Source organism: Botryllus schlosseri, chromosome 16 (assembly GCF_051294905.1).
Source record: "Botryllus schlosseri isolate E-star chromosome 16, Bs_hap1, whole genome shotgun sequence".
NCBI lineage: Eukaryota > Metazoa > Chordata > Ascidiacea > Stolidobranchia > Styelidae > Botryllus > Botryllus schlosseri.
In genome coordinates this window covers 12287148-12310035 of record NC_137251.1, presented here as the reverse complement: position 1 = coordinate 12310035, position 22888 = coordinate 12287148, and the positions used below count along the sequence as shown (strand labels likewise).

General features: G+C 40.0%; 2 protein-coding genes across 5 annotated transcripts in view; one reads left to right on the top strand and one right to left on the bottom strand.

Annotated features, from left to right (window-relative positions):
• Nucleotides 1–22888, bottom strand: part of LOC145458237 (integrin alpha-11-like) — a 329408-nt gene that overhangs the window by 173660 nt on the left and 132860 nt on the right. The window lies entirely within an intron of this gene.
• The window catches only part of LOC145458240 (integrin alpha-11-like), a 43396-nt gene that overhangs the window by 15195 nt on the left and 5313 nt on the right, over nucleotides 1–22888 (top strand). For 2 of the 4 annotated variants that reach the window (XM_080336564.1, XM_080336562.1), the window contains exons 9-28: nucleotides 2–75; nucleotides 422–572; nucleotides 647–735; nucleotides 1676–1915; nucleotides 1980–2183; nucleotides 3923–4062; nucleotides 4228–4376; nucleotides 5769–5911; nucleotides 8724–8821; nucleotides 8876–8989; nucleotides 9562–9706; nucleotides 10743–10856; nucleotides 10916–11004; nucleotides 11119–11214; nucleotides 14588–14699; nucleotides 14769–14894; nucleotides 15659–15859; nucleotides 17051–17194; nucleotides 17261–17371; nucleotides 17885–18010. In XM_080336564.1, the coding sequence (XP_080192690.1) occupies nucleotides 2–75; nucleotides 422–572; nucleotides 647–735; nucleotides 1676–1915; nucleotides 1980–2183; nucleotides 3923–4062; nucleotides 4228–4376; nucleotides 5769–5911; nucleotides 8724–8821; nucleotides 8876–8989; nucleotides 9562–9706; nucleotides 10743–10856; nucleotides 10916–11004; nucleotides 11119–11214; nucleotides 14588–14699; nucleotides 14769–14894; nucleotides 15659–15859; nucleotides 17051–17194; nucleotides 17261–17371; nucleotides 17885–18010 (2666 nt within the window). The remainder of the gene's footprint in view (nucleotide 1; nucleotides 76–421; nucleotides 573–646; nucleotides 736–1675; nucleotides 1916–1979; nucleotides 2184–3922; nucleotides 4063–4227; nucleotides 4377–5768; nucleotides 5912–8723; nucleotides 8822–8875; nucleotides 8990–9561; nucleotides 9707–10742; nucleotides 10857–10915; nucleotides 11005–11118; nucleotides 11215–14587; nucleotides 14700–14768; nucleotides 14895–15658; nucleotides 15860–17050; nucleotides 17195–17260; nucleotides 17372–17884; nucleotides 18011–22888) is intronic. The other 2 variants (XM_080336563.1, XM_080336565.1) reach the window with 2 other exon arrangements.

Here is a 22888-nt window from a genome sequence, read left to right as displayed (position 1 = left end):
GGACAATCCACTGACCAGGATTACGAAACCGCGGTTAACAATCGTCAGCTTGGCTCATCTATACTAGCCTTGGAGGTAAAATATTCATTGGCGCTGCATGACGTGACACATTCCCCCAACATGTTCAACAATTGTAGTAGGACTCTCGTTTTGTGATCGAAGTCAGGTTCATATTGTAATTTATTACCGCAAAGTCTGAGTGCCATGTCGCAGTGCATTTGATATTACTTCTACCCCTTTACAACCACTGGTGTGCGGTGCAATCTATAGCCAACGTGCTATATTCACTACCAATTACATTCGGTCACCTATACATAGGCCGGTAATATTCACACGAACGTAACATGTTCGTCTCCGCTATGAGCAATGGCTTGTGAAATGACTAAAATAACTTAAATACTAACGACATTTGAAAATATAGGATGGCTCGCTTCATGTCGGAGCTGTTGGAATGTATCTTGACAGCGGCAGCATGATGAGATTCAAGGTCTCATCTAATGCATCACCCGATGTCACAAAGTACGGCGTGCTTGAAAAGGCGTTGCCTGGAATGACAAGCGATTCCTATAAGGGTAAGTATTGCAAAATGTTATGTCATATAGCTACGATCTCATAGTAGAACATACTTTTGTCTTCTGGCTCTCAGGCTTCGCTTCCGTGTCTGGGTACTTCAACGGTAGATCCGACGGAAAATATATCGCCGCGGGGGCGCCTAGATATAACATGACCGGGGCCGTAAGTATCCCAAAATATAATTCGTTTAATGCATATATTTTACTAGCAATCATGCCTATATTGTGGCGATCATTACACTAAGCGTATATCCGTAGTGAACCCTGTACGTGAGACGATATATTTCGTATATAGGCCTACTCTGTCGCATGGATGCTGCCGGGCTTCGCGGATTGCGAATCATCATATATTGCACAGGGTCTCGAACCATGTTCCATGGAATACTAAGAACTTACCCGTTCCTCACAATTACGATTACAGTTAGATCCATTTTTGTAAATTATGCGTATTTGAAAATTGGGTTGTGTGTGACAGGTGCGACCCTCGGACGTTGGACCTTTCCAGAAAAACCTACGCCCGGAATATCTTGTCATGACATCAAACCAATTTGTACTAATTCAAAAGTCGGCACATTTTCATGATCAGCCACATTTTCATAACTACCTTTTTGCATGTGACATTTATTGGCTATAGTATGCGAACCCAGCACAGTGACTTCGGAAATATAGTAACCAACGACAGAAGATCGCGCGAAACTCGATGAAAGTTTCAGCTGCAAGAAATTCAGCAAATATCACATACTAATTGAAATATCACTCTTTGCCGGTCGCGACCCAAAATTATACCGTTCCCGACCCATGTTTGGGTCGCGACTCATATTTTAATAAGCCCTGTTCTGTTACGATTGGGCAGGTTTTAATTGATTTCATTAGTGTTATCTGCATTTTCATTATTGACCGTTTACGTTCAATGATACGCTCTACTATAACAGGGTTATGCAGCCTTAAATATTAGCGAGCCTGCATGTAAAAATATCCTGCTCTGTTATAAGTTTGATGCAGATGTGACTGATGGTGGCGTCAGATCATTTAAGGAAGGACCATGACAAATGCTTTTTTGCTTAAACTTTAGCACTGGTGCTTTCTTGCGTCATGTTTTGCAGGTTGTCGTTTACAAGCCTTTACAAAACGATACCTACATGGGCAACTCCTTCACAATACACCCTCCCGAAGGGCGTTATCACGTAGCATCTTACTTTGGTGGATGCCTGATGAGTGTCGATGTAACCGGAGATGGGCGAGACGACTTGTTTATTGCATCTCCCTTATACGTCGGAGAAACTTACGATGAAGGAAGAGTGTATGTTTACATCTCAAGCGGAAACAATTCCGTTGAAGAATGGGTCATAAACGATATTGATTGTAGGGCGATTATCCTGGAAATTTGAATCATCTACCTATTGACAGGCTAATGCAAATGATTCGTCGGTTGAGTTGTACGGAGATAAATCGCCAAATTACCGGTTTGGATCCGGGATGGCTGCCGCTGGTGACATAAATCTGGACGGATATCAGGATGTTGTCGTTGGAGCCCCTCTTGCTGATAATGGACGAGGGTGCATATTTATTTATCTTGGTATGGATGGAGATATTTCTCCCGAGCCAAGTCAGGTAAATAACGTTCAAAAATAGTTTATAAGCGCGGTTGGCTGCAATTTGACCCGTTCTCTACCAAGTCTGCTACTGCTATACGTGGTTTGTCAAGATTATACATTCATGTTATATACGCCCAATTTTCCGGACTATAGTCTTCGAATTGAATAATTGACCCATGTAGGCTACTAGCAATAAGCAAGACATCGCAATCACATTGGCATAAAATAGATCACTGGTTCGCACTGGTGGGGAATTCAGTGGTTTCTAGCAGTGTTGGGATGACTCGAGTCATGACTTGACTCGAGTCAGACTCGAGTCACCTTTTTCGAATGACTTGACTTGACTCGAGTCACTTTGTTAAAATGACTTGACTTGACTTGACTCGGCGTATCAGAAATATGGATTGACTCGTGACTCGGAGCAAAATTCACGAGTCAATTTCAAGTCATCAAGTAATCGGTGTCGATAAAAATCAATGGATCTTGCATATGTTCGGATTGTTCGCGAAACGCTGGTGAAACCCGCGAGAGCGACCAATCATTTAATGATCGTGCGTTTTACTGAGCTTCCATTGTTCCCTCACAAATAAATTGACCGCAAACGAAGTGATCGAAGAATATAGCTCAAGTTGTCGTAAACTAGTATAAGCTAGGACAGTAAAGTAATTAATCTCTGGTTTTACGTTAACCAAACCTCTTGTTTTATTGAAATTGAATTCGAATATAGTTTATATAGTCCTCAACCATTGGCGCAGGCTCGAATTGTATCAGATCGATTTGTAAATGGGTTATGTATTTCATCCTATCAATTCGTATCTATTATCTATTTTGGCTGGAAACTATATACTGTGGTTTAGCAGTTCTACGTATATGTGAGCGATACAGCGCCTTCTTGCGTGTATATTTAACTCTATGTTCGTTCATCGGTTCAAAATCAATAACCACTCAATCTGTATTTCAGACAGATAGCAAAATGCAATAACGTTGTCATGCCCCAGACTTCGAAAAGGCAACATGACTTGAATTGTGACTTGACTCGTGACTTGACTTGACTCGAGTCACCTCCAAAAATCGAGTGACTTGACTTGACTCGAGTCACCTTTGAAAATCGATTGACTTGACTTGACTCGAGTCAAAATGGGCAATGACTCGAAATGACTCGTGACTCGAAGGTAGTGACTTGATCCCAACACTGGTTTCTAGTGAGGAATAGACGCATGTGTAAACATTAAATACAGGATAGTCTACCTACATATTTACGGAGACACATGCGCGATTACCGTTACCAGTTTCCTGCTCTGGAATGTATGTATCGTAAATTATACTGCGTGTTGTTCGTAGAAAAAACTCATTTTCAACTGGATAACCAATCATGACGTCACAAACGTATGCAGCACAACCAGTATGCAGGAATATAACGCTTTCGCTAAATTTTGAGGGTTTCTGGTATACAATACGTTCTATGTTGCAGTTATAGGCAATTGTCTCGCGTACTGGTGTGGTTGTGTGTCTTGTGTACTCAAACAAGTAAATAGCTACTCCGTAATGAAAAAAGTTTTGGTAGTGGAGAATGAAAATGTAATGAATAAATCCGAAGTAGAAAATGAAGACATAACGGTTAGGAACCACTGGAATGGACGACATCTTTTCCAAATTTCGAAGTTCATTATCAAATTCGATTCGATTCGTCCAATAAAAAAAACGTATCATAAGATCTACGTATATATTTCGCATGAAATATGATTGATTTTGCAGAAAATTCTAGCATCATCCCTAAACATTCCAACACTGCAGTACTTCGGCCATTCACTACAAGGGGGTATTGATATCGATAAGAATGGTTACCCGGATATTTTGGTGGGCGCTCCGAAAAGTGATTCGTTGGTGATCTTGAAGTGAGCGCATGTTGCTGATTTTTTCCTCCTCATAAGAAGGTCGTTAAGTTTCGCATACATAATTTTATTTGCATTTAGATCAGGTACACAGCTAGAAAAGTTTTTTTTTCTCCATTTTATACTTTACCATAATTATTTTCAATCTAGTACTTAGTCTTGTTTTAGGTCCAGACCGATTTTCAGAGTATGGTCAACACTTGAATTTTTGAACGCTTCACTTGATCTGTTTCGGTGCTTGGACGAGAATCGCAAAAATTGTGCCACGCTAAGGCTTTGCGTTTCGGCAAATGGCACATCCGTAGAGGATCAGATTGGTAATATATATACTTATAAAACTGATCAACGTTTCTCTTTCGAAAGGAGATAGAGCTCACGTATCATAAACGATATTGCCCAAGGAGCTGTTTAAATGTTGGCCCATCATGCAGTCAATTGCGGCCAGCTAATAATTGTTTTCCCGAACCGAAATAAATATTACAAGTTATAGTCTCATCCACAGGTTGAGGCTTGCAGTTAATGAAACGATGCAGCTTTACTAAGAAAAATGATGGGATTCAAGATCTTTTCCTCCGTGTCACGGAAGATGTATAAAACATAATGGTACCCGCGAAATGCAACCCCGGAATTTAATTCATTAGTTTATCATGCATTTATATCGAGAAGGAAAACGACCATTGTAACGCGAGCTTATGAATCTATGGCTCCTCTTAAATAGGAAAATCACTGAGTTGAAACAACGTTAGATATGGCAAATAAGCAGGAGTGGTCAGAAACGAAGTCTGCTTCTATACGTTGTCGAAATACTCGAGTAAGGATATCTATTTTCACTATACTTACTTAAGTAGTTATATATCCAAATTGGTTACACTCCTACTTCAACACACTTTATGAGGCTAATCTTTCTGATCAATAGAGGCCACTTTCATTCAGAAAATTGCCATGACAACTTGGCGATGCAGACCCTTTACGACATTGACTGATTATAATGTCAACAGGACTAACAACGCTACAAATGGATAGAATTTTCGAAAATATATCAAGTTACCGTGATAGACAGACTCTTTGTTTCGGCTGTTTTGACAATTCAATGGACGCAACGCAAACAAAAACAAAAGACACTTTCTACTTATAAAAATCGAATGTGTAGAAAGCAAGTAGTTTTCAGATGCTTACGAGGGTAGTAAAAGGGGGGAATAGTATAAAAACACAGCCGCTGGAGTAAATAGCGTCTTAAAGGCACATCCTGCTTGAGGGATCCGAAAAAGCAGGAGTATTTCGTTGCGACCATCTCCGCAATAAACTTTCTTGAGAACTTTCCAGACCTTGCGTCTTCTAGATTTACTTGAAGAAGTTTTGAAATTCCTTGTAAATCACTAAACTTCTTCCTGATATAGAGTATAAATTTAGGGTGTGCGTTCTACGGCTATATTTCAGCATGGACAATGACTACGTTGACTACCCCCTCTGCAAGTAGTTGAGGAGGGTTTGGCGCTCAAACCAAAATTGAAGGTGATACACGACATTATCAGATGACCCCGTAAAAACATTCAGTGAGACAGAAAACTGCATGCAAACGATGGGCCAATATTAATCTACACATAACATGCAATTCTGTGTCACTGGCAACGCATAGGAAGTACATGCTAAACTAAATGCCACTCTTATATGTAGTAGTCTCATCAATTTAACGTTTGCATGTTTGCCAGGAGTGATATACACGATCGCGATCGATTCCGCTATGCCAACGGGTTCGAGATTTGTATTCGAAAATTCGATTTCTAGCAGGTTTTCGAAAGAAGTGAGCGTGCAGAGAGAAAGTGCTTGCTTTCAACACAATCTGGATATGCTGGTTGGTTAAATCTATGCTATTGCCAGAATGTAGCCTATTATAAATGGAGGATATGCAATGCGCATTGCGCTAGTGTTAAAATTATTGTGGTGATCTTCATACGTTCTTCAAGGTTGTTTTCTTAGAGGTTTCCAGACACCATGCGACTTTAAGTGGATGTTTTTTGTCGACGTGACTCAAGTCACGAATTGTGTCTATTCTTTACGTTTCATGCTCTCCTTCCCATGATTCATGGAACGAATAAACAACATTACATCCCCAAAAGACGGTTAAAGTAGTTGGATTTGGTAGCCTACTTAAAGAAAAATAACGTTATACATTTACAGTAACGATTTCTAAGACATGGTCAAAATTACTTCAGGTGGAAATGGAAAATGCATGTATATAAAGTAGCCAAGTATGTAGTAGCCAAGTTTCAATAAGTACAAGTTAGCTACTTCCGAAATCGCAGAGTATATCTTCTCCACTGATGTACGAAGACAAAATAGGTGCACTAAGTTTAATGTCACTGATACAGTAGCTGTGACTATTTCGCTGATAAAGGCGGTAGAAACATACCGCGAAACTGGTTCTACTTTCTAAAATTGGGTGCGAAAATAAGCATTTCGCCTTAAAAATTGTAATGTAACAGTGGAGGTAGCAACGATACATAACTCTACTTTAGTAAGTCGTGCAAGCAGGCAAAATCTACTTGAGTATTCTGAATAAGTAGAAATACGTTGTTACTGGACATCTTTGGACTAATACTGTATGAAATGCTTCCTACAACAAGCAATGTATATAATATCTATGACAGGGGTGGGCAAACTACGGCCCGCAGCAACGTTCTGTGCGGCCCGCGAGAGTCTAAAGAAACTTATTCAAAATATTGATAAAATGCGTAGTAAAAATCGAATTAATGGAGTGACTTGATTAAACTTTTTCTTAGTATATTTCACCATGATAATTTCAAGGAAGTGGTTCTCAAACTGGGGACGCGAAAGCATCTGAAGGGGGGGGCGCGAAGCTAAGATCAACTGAAAAAATTTTTCGCGCCGGCCGCGATTTACACCCAATTCATTATTGTTGTTGAGTATTTAGTCTGAATTTCATATTTAAAAATCACTCATCCACAATCGTAACCTTCCATGCCATCAAACTACCCGTTAGGTTTGCTAGCATCCTGTTTGCGTTTTGTGTTATGACGATAAGGGGGACGCAAAATCGTTCACCATCATCAGGGGGCGTGTCTTGAAAAGTTTGAGAACCACTGTTCTAAGGTAAATACTTCCTATGTTATTTTTCATGTTTAATGAGTGGCGCGACAGCCCGATATTAAATCCCACGCAGTTTGAAAGGTTTCAACTGCTAAACATCACAGAAATCCTAAACGAGATTGACTATAGATAACTAACCTACGGATAGATACGCAACACCAGTCGTCACGCTTGCTTGCTCGGAGGAAATTACAGCTCAGCAATCTGAACGTAACGTAATTGCCAATCCCAAAGCTGACGACCCGAGCGCTCAGATTGGATGAAGTTGATCTTGTTTGAAAGCTACTGTCGGACTGATTCCAAAAATAAACATTAAAATATGATCAGGGCAACGGAAACCCCTCGAAATACACCTCGAACTCTGAAAATTGGCATTGTTCTGAACTATTGCAGCCACGTAAGGTCCATTGTTATGGTCATTGTACTGCGTCGCTCTGACTGTTTGAAACAAAGCCGATTTTCAGACTTTGAAGGCTATTGCGGGCTGGTTCCATTGCCTTGTTGAATTTTTATTGTATATTTTTAGATTCAGCGCGGCAGTAGCTTTCAGATAAGATCAACTTCATTTAATTTGAGCGCTCGGATCGTCCGCTATGCGATTGGCAATTACGTTGCGTTCAGATTGCCGAGAAGTAATTTCCTCCGAGCCAGCAAGGGTGTTGCGTATCTATCCATAGGTTAGTTATCTATAGATTGACATAATTCGGATCACGAGTGTGATTTCAGATTGGCCACTCCAGTTTTAAGTATTTCAGTGATGTCCTTATAAAAACGATTCGCGCGTGTCTTGGGTAGATTCGCTCTCTGTATGTGTATAATTAGGGTATTTATATTTTATCTACACACGGTAGAAGCGTGTTTAAAGCCAACAAGGTTATGATGCTGTCAGGATTGTGTGTCCTGGAACTGAACCAAAAGTGGAATTAGCAAATCTATGAACAGATCGCTGCTATCAGATTTAAGCTACAATCCTGTTCTAGTAATCGGGACCACCGACTTTCATCTCTACAGTTTTGACGAATTGGTTATTGAGGTTGACCAGCCTATGAAATCTCGCTATTGTTTCTGGCCCATGTAGGCCTACTATATAATCAAATACCAATATTGCCTTTTCGTTTATAAGCCCAATTTTATATAGTGCGGCCCGCGAATGGATTCAGATGTTGAATGCGGCCCGCGAGCTCAAAAGTTTGCCTACCCCTGATCTATGACAATGATTTATAAGTTTTCGGTGAAAACTATTTCATTTGAAAGAATAGCATCTGTCCCCGTAGCATGTCTGCAATAGCGTTTAAAGTTATCTATTTATAGCCTTGGTGCAGAATTGTGGCTGTTTTTAAAAATGCATTCATTCAACAACGTGACCCACGTGATCATGATGTTCGAACATCCATGTCGCTGTTAGAATTCTGCTGACAGTAATTTTGGCAACGTGTCGCTAATTAGTATCGTTATGTTCGCAAAACGCAAGATGAAATAAGGGAGTGTACTAGTGTTTTGCAGTTTCATATATCCTCAGAGCAAAAGCATTCTTTTATCGCATATTTATTGCTCAGGAAAATGCGAAGGATTTCCACTCCACTATCGAAGCACATGTCATTTTCGAAACGAGTCCGAAACACAGCAACACACCAATGTCGTCATTGATAGACCGGTGAGATTCTCTGTCTTCTTGTTAGTTACGATACTTGGAATCCTTTTCAATTAGATTCCACAACGAACGAACTCTAGCCAAACTTGATTGGGAAAAGGAATGCAAAGGATCGGTCTGTGTTCCAAATCTTGAATTATCCGTGGATGTTTCGCTACCAGAGTCGACAAGGTGACGCTATATTGCGATCCCAATCGCCTGAGAGTTTATATTTGTCCCCATTCATTTATAAATATATTCGCCATTGACATTGCACCAATACGATATCGTCATCATGATTTAAACCAAGTCACAAGGTTCCGAGTAACAAGTCTATCTAACTTTATGTATAGTTTTGGATCAAGTCAAGTCGAATCATTTCCTATTTACCACCGAGTCAATTCAGAGTCAAAGTCAGGTAAGTATGGAGTTCAGGTCATTTTGAACTGACTTTTTTGACACTCTTGGATGATATTAATTTCCTCACTTATATAATATACTCGTTTGGTAATTCAAACAGATAAAAACAGTTTCCGGGCTTATTTTCGGGTACCGGTACTAATGGACGAGAGTGATTTAGAATGTATCAAGTCACATAACTTGATTGAGATATATGCAAAGACTCAAGAACAAGTTGAGTCAACATAGACAAAGGGATTCAAGTCGAGTTAAGGAATCGTTGTGACTCGCGTGATTACAACCCTGATCGTCATCAATATCAATCTTAGATAAATACGTAGTCGTAATTAACCTTCGTTTTACAGCGAGGTGCGGAGATTACAGTCGATGCTCGTAATCGATTCTCGTGAGGACTACGTCAACAAAACCGTCAAATTCACTAACACCGGAGAGAACTCATTCGATACGAAATTGAACATATCGTATCCGTCGGGGATATCTCTGAAATTGGTAAGATACCTTTTAGACCGGGGATCGGTATGCAGTGCCTTGCATTGTAGGGCTTCATTTAAATCAAATGACGTTTTAAAAAATTGCATTTGAAAAAAATGTATATTTTGAAATTTTGCACACTTATTATTCAATAACTTTTTTAAATGTTACTTTCGGCTTTGTTTGTTTGTGATATTCATTGTGTTTGTCGACTACTATGGTAATTTACACCAGGCTGATATTCTTCATTTATATTTCGTAACTGCCGACTTGTAGCACGGCCCACTTCTAGGCTTTTTATAAGACATCTGGTGTACATGTAGTAGGAGCCTATGGAAGATTTGCACCCGATATAGTCGACGTATACGATATGGAATGGTTGGAACCCTCGAAATCATTGTTACTTCCATAGTTATATCACCTAGTAGATATACATCATTGGTATGGAATGGGTGTTCTGGTGATGATGATGACCTCCGACCGTAAAAATGCTGCATAGCTATATGTAGTCATGGTTATTAAAGATATTTTTGATCCGATTAGGACAGGGGACATAAGCCTTTTTCGTCAAAGGAGCCATATTGACCCTATATTATTAATAGTCAATGTCAATCCAATTAGCCGTCACAATTACAATTTTGCGACGTCATGGTTAATAAACAAACAAACAAACAAACAAACAATATAAACATGTTTTAAACAAGGGCCATGTTTTAATTTTTTTTTCAAATTGATTTTTCAAATGTAACCCTACTTGTATGTAATCACATGTAACCTTTGTGAGGTGTTGCTAAATATATGTCTTGTTTATGTACCGTACTATTACCAAGGAGTTCTGTACGTAGTTTTCGAAAGGAGTGAGCATACTGTGTACTTGTGTGAACGCTGAAATAAAACCGAACGCGGGATGTAATGTATAAATTTTGGAAACAAATTTAGCCAACTCTTCGTTCCCGGTTCAACTAACTGGATCTAGTGCATCCTCGTCGTCATGAAGTGTTCAGAGGTACAATTACGGCATTCGCTAAATATGCTGACAGCAAAACCTCTTTAGAATAATCCTGACCAGTGCGTGGAGGCGGAAGATGGCCCTGTAGCAGTGCCTGGCGGAACGATGCAGATATACAAATACCGGAACAAGCATAACGTTATGAAACCGGGCACATCCGTAATGCGCTGCTGGTCTTGCTATTGAATATATTGTAATTATTTGAACATTTCTTCCAGTGCATTTTTTATTTGACCGCAGTCACCTACAACCTACGAGAGGATGCGACTCTGGGTGAATATACCGTCGCCATATCGTTACGCTCCAAGTAAATCAAATTTTTTATATTTATATTGTCTCAATTAGCAACTGTTCTGATATAAAGATTCGCCAGTTTATCTCGTCTGGGAAAGTTGCATATCGGTATTCCTTGCCTTTTCAGCTCCGAGGGGAGCGTTGAGAGCTCAACTACCTTGAATGATAACGACGTCAAAAGGTCGTTCCCGATCAGATATCAATCAGATCTGAGCATTCGGCGGTAAGTGAGATATCGACGTATGGTCGGTATGTGCTAGAGCTGGATGTGTGGAGTATACATGGACTGGATATGCACTGGGCATTGGACAATTTTAAAATTTCGCCGGAGCCAGATTGGCACTGGATTCGTACTTTTTATGATACGGCCGGATTAATAGGGAGAAGTGTGCCGGATTTAGTTAGATCATGGGTGGGTATCATTATTTTTCACCGAAGCCGGATTAGAGTCGGATTCGTCCATTTTTTGATACGGCGGAGTTGGATTGGTGCCGGATTCCATTTTGAAGAAACAGGATCGGAGTCTGACTAGGGGATTTGTCGATCTAGTATGTGCGCATTTGAATATTCTTTCGTTATAAGTAAGCTTTTTGTACTTTTTCAAAGCAATACGGTAGGTCTAACTAAACTGAAAGTAGCGCACTGTCGTGTCTCCGTATATACAGTTTGTAAATAGTTTGAGTCTTCGAAAAATGGAATATGAAGGCGGCAGTTATTTATCACACTTTGTTTAAAACATGTTATAAACACCATCATTCTAAACGAAGGCCTCTTTTGTATAATTATTAACTATGTCATAATTGAGTAAATACTTTCCAGAAAACATGTTGTATGAGCCTATATATAGGACGATAAAGATGATTACGACCCGATATAACCGACATATACGATATGGGATGGTTGGAACCCGCAAAATAGTCGTTCCAACAGCTATAGTGCGTAAATATAGATTATTGATATAAAATGAAGGTTCTGATGATGATGACAGCCACCCGTAAAAATGTTGCATGACGATGTAGTCCTGGTTAAAGATATTTTTGAGCCGTATATGACAGGGGTTGGAAGCCTATTTCGTAGGAATGGTGTGAATGTGAGGTTCACGTTCGCGTTCTGTGTGTGAACCTCAGAAATTTCGAGGTTCACGTTCACATCAGTGTTGGGATGACTCGAGTCATGACTTGACTCGAGTCAGACTCGAGTCACTTTTTCGTATGACTTGACTTGACTCGAGTCACTTTGCTAAAATGACTTGACTTGACTTGACTCGGCGTATCAGAAATGTGGTTTGACTCGTGACTCGGAGCAAAATTCACGAGTCAATTTCAAGTCATCAAGTAATCGGTGTCGATAAAAATCACTGTATCTTGCATATGTTCGGATTATTCGCGCAAGGCTGGTGTAACCCGTGAGAGCGACCAATGATTCAATGATCGTGCGTTTTACTGAGCCTCCATTGTTCTCTCACAAATATATTGATGGCAAACGAAGTGATCGAAGCTTACAGTCTACATTGTCATAAACTATAGTATAGTAAAGTAATCTAATAGTAAAATGTCTATTTCTGTTCTGTGTTCTTAACTTAACCAAACCTCTTGTTTTATTGAAATTGAATTCGAAAATAGTTTATATAGTCATCAACCATTGGCGCAGGCTCGAATTGTATCATATCAATTTGCAAAAGGGTAATGTATTGCATCTTATCTCTATTTTTGCTGGTAACTATAAACTGAGGCTGTGCAATTACTTACGTAGTTTATTCGTTCTACTTATATGTGAGAGATACATCGCCTTACTTGCGTGTATATTTAACTCTATATTCGTTGATCGGTTCAAAATCAATGACCACTCACTCTGTATTCCAGACAGCTAGTAAAATGCATTGACGTAATCATACCTCAAAAAGCAATTTGACTTGAATTGTGACTTGACTCGTGACTTGACTTGACTTGACTCGACTTGACTCGAGTCACCTCCAAAAATTGACTGACTTGACTTGACTCGAGTCACCTTCGAAAATCGATTGACTTGACTTGACTCGAGTCAAAATGTGCAATGACTCGAAATGACTCGTGACTCGAAGGTAGTGACTTGATCCCAACACTGGTTCACATACGAACCTTGGTAGGTTCTGCACTGTGTACCTTTTTCATATATTACTATTTTCACTTCCTCATAACATATTTGGTTACAATTTATTGCATTTCACATGTGGGCCACTCCGTGCATAGCGCTGGCAGCATAAAAAAAACAATAAACACTAGACGAGCATGCACCTTGGCAATCTCAAAAACTTGACATGCTTTCTTACAAAAGTTTGCTCGAAATATCTAGCTTTCCGGTTGTGAATATTTAGTGACTCACTGCTGTGAGCTTGACCCGCAATCATACAACATCAAGAGCGAAATACACTACATGTAGGTAGTCACCGAATACACCACATGTAGGTAGTGACCGAATTATGCTTATTCAACGAATCAATGAAATTGATATCGATGTCAGATGTAAAAAAACCTAGCAGGCGCACAGATTCAATCTTGATTTCATATGTTTATTGAATCATACAAACCGAATCCGCGCGACTGAGGTGTTGGCTACTTCTGTATAACTGGATAATGAGGTATTATCGGTAGCAAGAATAGAAACTCGTTTACACTCTGCTCAATATCAACGTAGCGATAGTCAGACGCCAAATACATTGTCCGCGGTCTGGCCTTGACCATCAAAGCGTAAGCTTATATTCCTTTGCAAGTCATCGTCGAAATTGTTGACAAAGCGACGGAAGATATTTAATTTATGGGATTTTTTATATCATTTGATTATCCCAGTTGATACATTAGGTAGGCTTACCATATTTTGGAAATCTAAAAAGACTTTTTCAGAAATTTGAGGCTTGCAAAACCGGAGAAGAATTCTCAAAAATCGCTGAATTTTTCTCGCTTTGTGATCGGCTGACTAAAAAAAAAGGTCAACTTTTCGCTCAGACCTCAAATCACCGTTTACCCCGAATTAACCGCCGGAGCGTCACTTCTGTGCTAATTTACGGCATATCACTCGCATTTTGCTCTAAATGTGACCTAAATTTTCAAAATAGAGGACAAAAGGGCGTCCTCCGAGGACACTTTCAAAAAAGTCAAATAAGAGGACAAATCCTCTTAAAAGACGTATGGTAACCCTACATTAGGTGACGTTTGAAACGTCAATATGTACTTTATCATTGAGGCGTTATGTGTCCCGAGTCGTCGCTATAGGCATCGTGTACATTAATATAGGCGATCACTTCACTGAAATGCAGGTTTTGAATTAGCAATATTACGTCACGTGACGTCATGAGGTTCACGTTCGCGTTGACACAGGTCCTTTCAAAAAGGTTCGCGTTCACACGATCCTGAGCCTTTCAAATGTTCATACCATCCTACTATTTCGTCAATGTCAATCCACTATGCCATCACAATTGAATATGCGTGACGTCATTGCTTTGAAAAAAACACAAAAAACAATAAACCACATGTTTTAGACAAGGGCCTTGTTTTAAACATGTTTGTTTTAAAATGATTTTTGTTTTAAATGCAACCGTGTGTCCAATGCTGTTTTAACAGTAATAAAGGTGATTCCGCAATTCTGCTCCAAGATACGTTGCGGAAAGTATCTTACATCACGTCGATTGACGAAATTGGACCGAACACGACAGACTTCATTATTGATTACATGGTGATTTGTCTTTATCCGCGGTTGCGGCTGGTTATACAATTGTTTTTGATTCGGTAAAATTATATTTAGATTGATGGGCATGGATTCAGCAACATTCCATCGTCGGAAGTCAGTTTAACATATCCGTCGATGCTTCGCGACAAACACCCACTTTTATACCCGTATAAGCTGGAATGTGAAACAAAGAGAGGCAACGTAAGTTTTTCCGGTATCGGCGTAAAACGTATCTACCATTGTCCAGTATGCCACGGTATGAAAGATTACCTTTACCACATTATTGGATTTCGGCGTTTTGTAAAATTGCTTCGAATTTGAAAGACTGCATATCCAAGATATTCTTATCCATATCTTTATCTTACTTTGCCAGAATCAACTGCTTATAATTTAAAGATATAATTTATATATCACTATAGAAAGCAGGGGTTCCAATCGTGCAGTGGCGCCCTAGGGGGGTAAGAGATCTTTCAGGAGGGTCATGGAAAAATTTGAAAAATACAACACTTCTAGGTCTAATCGACTATAACAAGAGAAATAAATGAATATTTCGTAGACATACTAGTACAGCAATAAGCAACTTGTTGATCTGAAGTTTACATTCTTCATTCCACTACCAAATAAGCAATTAAAACATTGACAGAGCGAAAACAAGCTCAACAATCACAATAACTGAATATTTAATAGCTAATTAATGTATACTATCATGGTTATTGTGTGTTGTAGGCTATATATATAATTCACGAAAAGCTGTAAAATAGTGGGACCATTGGTTTTTCAAAATTCGCAACGGGGGCCATGGTGTAAAAAAAGATGGGGATCCCTTGATATACATTATAGTACACAATAGACTGACTATATAGGACTTTAATTGGGCTCGGACTAAGGATAACCAGTCAGAAAACGTGATTTGGTATATACATCTATTCTATTTGCTACATATATTTTCACCGAATTCTATTAAGGCTCATTGCACTTGCGATCAAACAAATGTGAACGTATACAATTTCATCATCGATCGAGATAGTCGAAACGACAGCGACAGTACTGACACGTTTTCTCAGTCGACAGCAGCGATCGTCAACGCTGCGGATGAAGAATCTGGTAGTGGGCTGCCGGGATTCGAAGTCACTCCTACAAACTTTAGTTTGTCTGGGGACGACATAGTGAGCTGAGTACCCGATACTACTAACACGTTTCAACTTCCCCTCTGATCAAGCGGATCAAGCTATAAAACATTTTCGTTTCTTTCGTTAAACGGCGTATCTATATTAAACGCCTTGGCTGTAAAAAGGTGCAGTAATTGACGACAATCCATATAGCAAGATGTTTTGTGAGTTTGAACTTCGGTATTCCATGATCTCACATTACGAAACACTGAGCCAAGCTGAAGCGCTTTCGCTATGTGTCGTTACGTTATAGAACAGGGCTGGCCAAACCGTGGCCCGCGGGCCACATGTGGCCCGCGAGAAGGTTTTGAGTGGCCCGCGAGGTAATTTCCGAAATTAGCAATATTATCAATAATGTAGTGCTCATATTGTGAACTTGCAAGGCCAAAGATTTGATTAGTCTGGCCGCAACACTTGAGATGTAATGACTAAAAAATCAGTTCCGACGCATTGGCAGATCCATGAGCCAGTCACATTTTGGTAGATCTTCGTACACTACAATAAAGCAGAATAATTTGCGATGGATTTATCAAAAGTAAAAAATTTCTACACGCTTCGCGCAACATGTTGTCACTCGATTTCTTGCTTATATTGTTACCCCTTTGTGAAAATGAAAGAACGCCTAATTTATCAGATTGAGTCTAAATATATTCGCTATTACGAGACAAAAGTGTCGTTCAAAATATGCGACCTTGCGTTTGCGCTCGCAGAAAGATCGTCGACTTTGAAACCTAGGCACAAAATGATTGACGGCTGTTGGTCGAAGATTTCGAAATTGATAAGTCCAGACGCCGAATAGTCCGGTCCTTGCAAACTGAGAGCCCAGCGATATACAGAAGGCCCGCAATATAGTCAAGGGACAATATTATTGAGCTATGAACTTGGAAAAATTCTCGTGCATCGCGTGGGTAGTGGCCCGCGCAATAGTTCGTCAATCGAATGTGGCCCTTTAGCTGAAAAGGTTGGCCACCCCTGTTATAGAATCTGATAAATCGATCAATGTCCATGATATTCCAAGCACTGTATCATATACAGTAGTTGATTTCCGGTTAAACCCCCTTCCTATTCGTTTGTTACCTACAATCTTATCTGGCGTTATATCGGAATAAATCAACCTTAAATGCACAATCAATATCGTTATATGAAGGAGATTTGCGAAATTGATTTCATCTTTGTTATGCTCTCCAGGTATGCCCGAATAAAAATCCTGATAGTAATCACGCATGTAAAGTTTTAAAATGCAACATATCGAATCTTTACCTCTCCGAAGTGAATTTCAAAGTCAGCTTCAGATTGTGGACCGATAGCCTCCAAAGTATATACAACGTTTCTGTAAGTTACTAGTATCTTCGCGTGTCATATTGACTGGTTGTAAATTACTCGATCGGGTTTCTCCAGAGAATATCGTCTATCAGACTGAAATCGCGATTTAAGGTCACTACCGAGGAATCAAAGCTCATCATCAAGGAAAGCAATCGGGATTTAAAAGCGATTGAGGAGGAGGATGAGGTGAGTACCGCTCAAGAGGCTTATAATGAAGTTTCAATATTGAAGTGATTGGAATAGGTGTTGTCAATGCGATACCTAAATTAATCTTTCAGTATACGAGGGAAGGTCCATATTACAAAATATTTCCACCTTCAGATCCTTTTACACATAGATATAGTTGTAATAAGCTGTAATACTTTTTACGTGTCGCTTCGTATGGGATCCTTTGAGTCGAATTGTTCTCATTAGCAAACAAACTTCCGACAACTCATCCTTAGTGCAATCGTATCTATGCGTGTTTGCGTCAACGGTTCCTTCATCCAGCCGACTATACTTAAGTTGATAATACATGCGGATTTGAAGTGACGCGCTAACATATTGGCTACATGGTAGATAGTTTTATATTAGTCAAATGTGTTTCTGTATTCAGAAACATGTCGATATTTCATTATTCAAGTTTGTTGATATGATCCTTCTCTCGTCACGCTCCAATGTATACATAAACTATATCTGCTACCTTTCGTTCAATTCCAGGTCACTCTTACAGCTTACCAATCAATCGACGTTGCCGCCGTGAACGACATGCTATGGCTGTATATTTTGTTGGGATCTCTCGGAGGAGTGATTATTCTTGGCGTTGTAGTAGGCGGGCTCTGGAAAGTACGCGAAAACATACTCATGTTTCATACGCTATTGCGTGTATCAATGATACATTATAGAAATTTATTGAAATCTATGACGGATATAGTTGCAAGTTCAATATTTACATATAAGACCATCTTTAATGTCGCATCGAGCACCTTGGTTAACGGCTGATCGACATACACACAGTGTATGTATGCCTTATGCGGAGCAGTTAAATTGAAACTCAACACTTTAAGGACTGCGGTAATGCTAGAATCTTCTCAGTAATGGAGGAGTATCATAAACCCTCCTGCTTTCGTTTTCTGCCTCACATCAGTGGAAAACTACTAGTCATTGCGAGCCTGCGGAGGCATGATTTCTACCCATCATTGGGTATGTGGCGACTACGTGGCGAGTCGGGCAGGCACTATGATTCGAGTAGATGAATGCGCATCGATTCGAGTCGAGTATGGTGAACGAGGACGTTTTGGGTACTGAAGTAACACGCCCGATACCACTAATCAATGGGTATTACAGTTGTAACAATGTATCCTCGCAGTGTAAGCCTTGAAGTATCTATTGACCGAATTACAGCATACAAACCTACTAGGGATGGTGTGAACGTGCGGTTGACGTTCGCGTTCTGTGTGTGAACCTCGGAAATTTAGAGGTTCACGTTCACAAACGAGCCTTGGTAGGTTCTGTACTGTGAGCCTTTTCCATATATCCCAATGTTCACGTCATTATAACATCTTTGGTTGAAATTTATTTCACTTCAACTGCGAGTCACTCCATGCATGGCTCTGGCATCACAAAAATCAACACCAAACGAGCATGCACCTTAACAATCTCAAAAAATTTCCATGCTTCATTACAAATGTTTGCTCGAAATATCAACCTTTCTGTTTGTGAATATTTAGTGACTCTGTTGTGAGCTTGACCCGCAATCACACAACATCGAGAGCGAAATACGCTACACATAGGTCAGTGGTTCATAACCTTTTTGTCTTCATTCCGCACTTCAGATTTATTCCGAGCCTTCATTCCCCACCAGGACCGTAACAGCACTTCGTCAGCATGACCCAAAAAACAGACGTTGGTCTTGGGATGCCACAGGGTGATAAACCTAACCCCAAGCCCCCAAGAACCCCCGCAGCCCCCTGAGCCTGTACGCCTTTTCCCCGCTACTTATCAGGTAGATTGGGTCTACTGTTTTGTGCGTTGCCTTATTTCGACTAAACGTGGGAAGTGCGAAAAATTTGTATAATTCATATTTGAATCGGTCAATATGATGGGTAATTGCATATGTTGATATCAATATTTTATACCCTATCTGCTCACGTATTCAGATTTACCGGTAGAGCTGAGTGAGGTGTGTTGGAAAAGGTAGAACCCCTAAATAAGAATTAAACATCTTCGGGCGGACCCGTTGGTGTATTGACTTTCTTACATTATGCTACTTCGTGTCCTCCTATATCTGCTACGTCAAAAGATATTGCCGAAACTAAAAGGCATACATCATTTCAAATTGGTATTGCCTCACTGGCGAATAATTTTTCCCTGCGGGATGGCATTTGTTCTGTGGGGTTCAGATCCCCAGGACAGGAACATTCGGCGCCAGCCATTTAGCCGTCCATAGACTATTAAATATATGTCTATAATATTGTATATATGTCGAAGTTTTCGGTCACTAAAATGGCATTCCTTCTCGGCCAAGGTCTTCTCGCTGCTGATCGTTCTGGCATACTTCTTGGAATGGCATATTACACGACCTATAACTTTATATGCCTTGGTGCGTCGTGGCGCAGTAATGGCCGACGCCGAAGTCTCCATTTCTATGAATTCTACGTATTTTTGTGGGGGAAGGGTACCCAATATTCAAGATATTCGGCAATGTTAAAATCGCGAAAATTTTTTGAAAAAGTGGCATAAATTTCCAAAAAAAAAAAACTCTATAATTTATGTTAATTCACGAATAATTTTGGGCCCCTTCGAGCTCGGCCACCCCCCCAATTGGGGGGTTCAGGGTGCGGCAGTTACGGTCCTGTTCCCCATTACCCAACACTTTTGTCATCACAGAGCAGCTATTTGCCGGTTTGACTACACAAGACACACAACCACACCAGTACGCAAGACAATAGCCTATAACTGCAACATAAAACGTATTGTGAACCGATACCAGTAACGCTGAAAATTTCGCGAAAGCGTTTTTTCACGTCAAACTAGTCGTGCTGGATGCGTTTGTGATGCCATCATTGGCCATCCAGAGTTAAAAATGAGGTTTTGCGAACAATACGAAATATAATTATCGATAGCCTACGTATATTCCAGAGCAGTTAACTGGCAACGGTAATCAGGCATGTGTCTCCGTGAATACGTAGACCAGTGGTCGGGAACCCTTTTCGTCTGAAGAGCCATGTCGGCTTTATATTTTCCATTTTAACTCCCAAAGAGCCATACATATCAATCCATTGTTACGTCACAATTGAAAATTCGTGACGTCATCATGGTACTAATTCGAAGTCACAATATGTGATTCGTCGTGGGCTCCGTATTTTTGCTGTAAAAGGGTGCTAGTCATCCTGAGATAGCGCAATTCATGGTAAAGCTCAGAATTTATAATAACTGATATTAATCTGCTATAACTACAATACTGATTCCGAAAATGTAAATATTGATCGACCCCTCCACTCTCAAAGTATTCAGCGGTACACCCCAGGCCTACGTTATTTTAACGGCAGTACTAGAAAGCTACTTACCAATCAAGAAAGTGAACAGCTAAGCATTGTTGGTAATTTGGATTTGTAATTGTGATTGTCACTTCCAGGGCAGTTTATTTCTCGTCGTGGATGAGAAAGGCAATGTGTATTTAAAAACTAGATTGCAATTCTCTTCGATCAATCAAGATTACGTGGCGCGCGATGTCATGTACATCGAATTCGCGAGCGACAGTTGTCGCTGGCGCCACAGTACCTTAACTTTGAGAATTTTATAGAAGGGTCCGAGCCCTTAACCCTGGATACGCCACTGTCTTGACCTCTGAAAGATATGTTTATGCTTCCACGAGAATAATTGTTCTGGTCGTTAAGAAAATTTACCAACAGGTTGCTGCAATATCGATTAAATTTAGTACAAAATTATAAATATGCCAAAGAGCCATATCTTATACCCAGAAGAGCCATATATGGCTCGCGAGCCATAGGTTCCCGACCACTGATGTAGACTGTCCTGTATATAATTTTGAAAAAATGCGTCTATTCCCCAATAGAAACCACTGAATTCTCCACCAGTGGAGAATTCCCCACCGTTTGGGAACCACTGATATAGGTAGTCAACGAATAATGCTTAATCAACCAATCAATGAAATTGATATCGTTGTCTGATGTAAGAAATCTAGCAAGCGTAAGCTTATATTCCCTTGCAAGTCATCGTCGAAATGATTGGCAAAGCGACGAAAAATATTGATTTTTGGAGGATTAATATATTCTTTGATTGATCCAGCTGACACATTTGGCGACGTTTAAAAAGTCAGTAAATAGTAGTCTTACCATATTTTGGAAATCTAAAAAGAGGACACTTTTTCAGAAATTTGAGACTTGTAAAACTGGAGTAGAATTCTCAAAAACCGGTGAATTTTTCCCACTTTGTGACCAGTTGACTGAAAAAAAGGTCATCACTTCGCGCTCAGAGCTCAAAATACCGTCTTTTCCTTCGCATTGCTTGGTAGATGACTAAAAAAAAAAAAAAAAGTCATCTTTCCGCTCGGAGCTCAATATAGCGTTGTTCGCTCCGAAATACCCTCCGGAGCGTCACTTCTGTGCCAATTTACGGCATATCACTCGCAATTTGCTCTAAATCTGACCTAAATTTTCAAAAAAGAGGACAAAATCTCAAAAAAGAGGACAAAAGGCCGTCCTCCGAGGACACTTTCAAAAAAGTAAAAAAAGAGGACAAATCCTCTTAAAAGAGGACGTATGGTAAGCCTAGTATATAGCCTACTTCAGCATTGTGGTATTATGTGGCCCGACTCGTCGTTAGGTATCGTGTACATTGATATTTACCACTTCACTAAAATGTAGGGCTGGGATTAGCAATATGGGGTTCACACAGAACCTTTCACACTTGAGCCTTTCCGAGGCTTATACCATCCATAAAAGCTACCCAAGCCAGTTGTTGATATTTGTGTTATGTTGTGACAGCATTGTCACAAAGTGCAATAAAATAGGCATGGACGCGAAATTACAAACTTATCTCTAGTACGGCCGTTCTCAACCTTTTTGGACATGCGGCCCCCTCGGCGATGGTCAAAAAAATTACGCCCTCTGACCTTCCTGCATTTATCGTCATGTCAAAAAGAGCACATCATCTAATACAGAGGTGGACGATCTTTTTGCTAATCTTGGCCGAATTTCGATAACTTACGTAGCCTAAGGCCGCATTCCAGGGCATAGCCGTAATGAACTAACTGCTGGACGCAAAATACCTATGCTAATCCGTCTATATCCACACCCGGTAAACTCCGGACTATTCTACTTTTCACAGCGGCCCATTGTACGCACCAAAATCGCGAGTGGCAATGTTATGAATAATTGCTGGGATTGCATATTGTCGCGCCTAGCGCGAAATTTTTTCACATTCACGAATGAATTCCGTAATTAATATAATAGCAGTATCACATATTACTATAAAATATGTATCCTTTCTCAGCCAATGTGAAATGATTCACCGGTAGAGTTTATGGAGGGAGTGCTTTCGAAAATGTAGGGCTATGTTATAAAGGGTAATGCATCTTCGGGTGAGCCAATTGTTATTAGTCACATTGTTGTATACTGTTATTTCTTGACCCTCCCCATCAGGGTCGCCGATGGTATCGGTAGTGGAAATATATTGGAATCACCCAAATGTACCATAAAC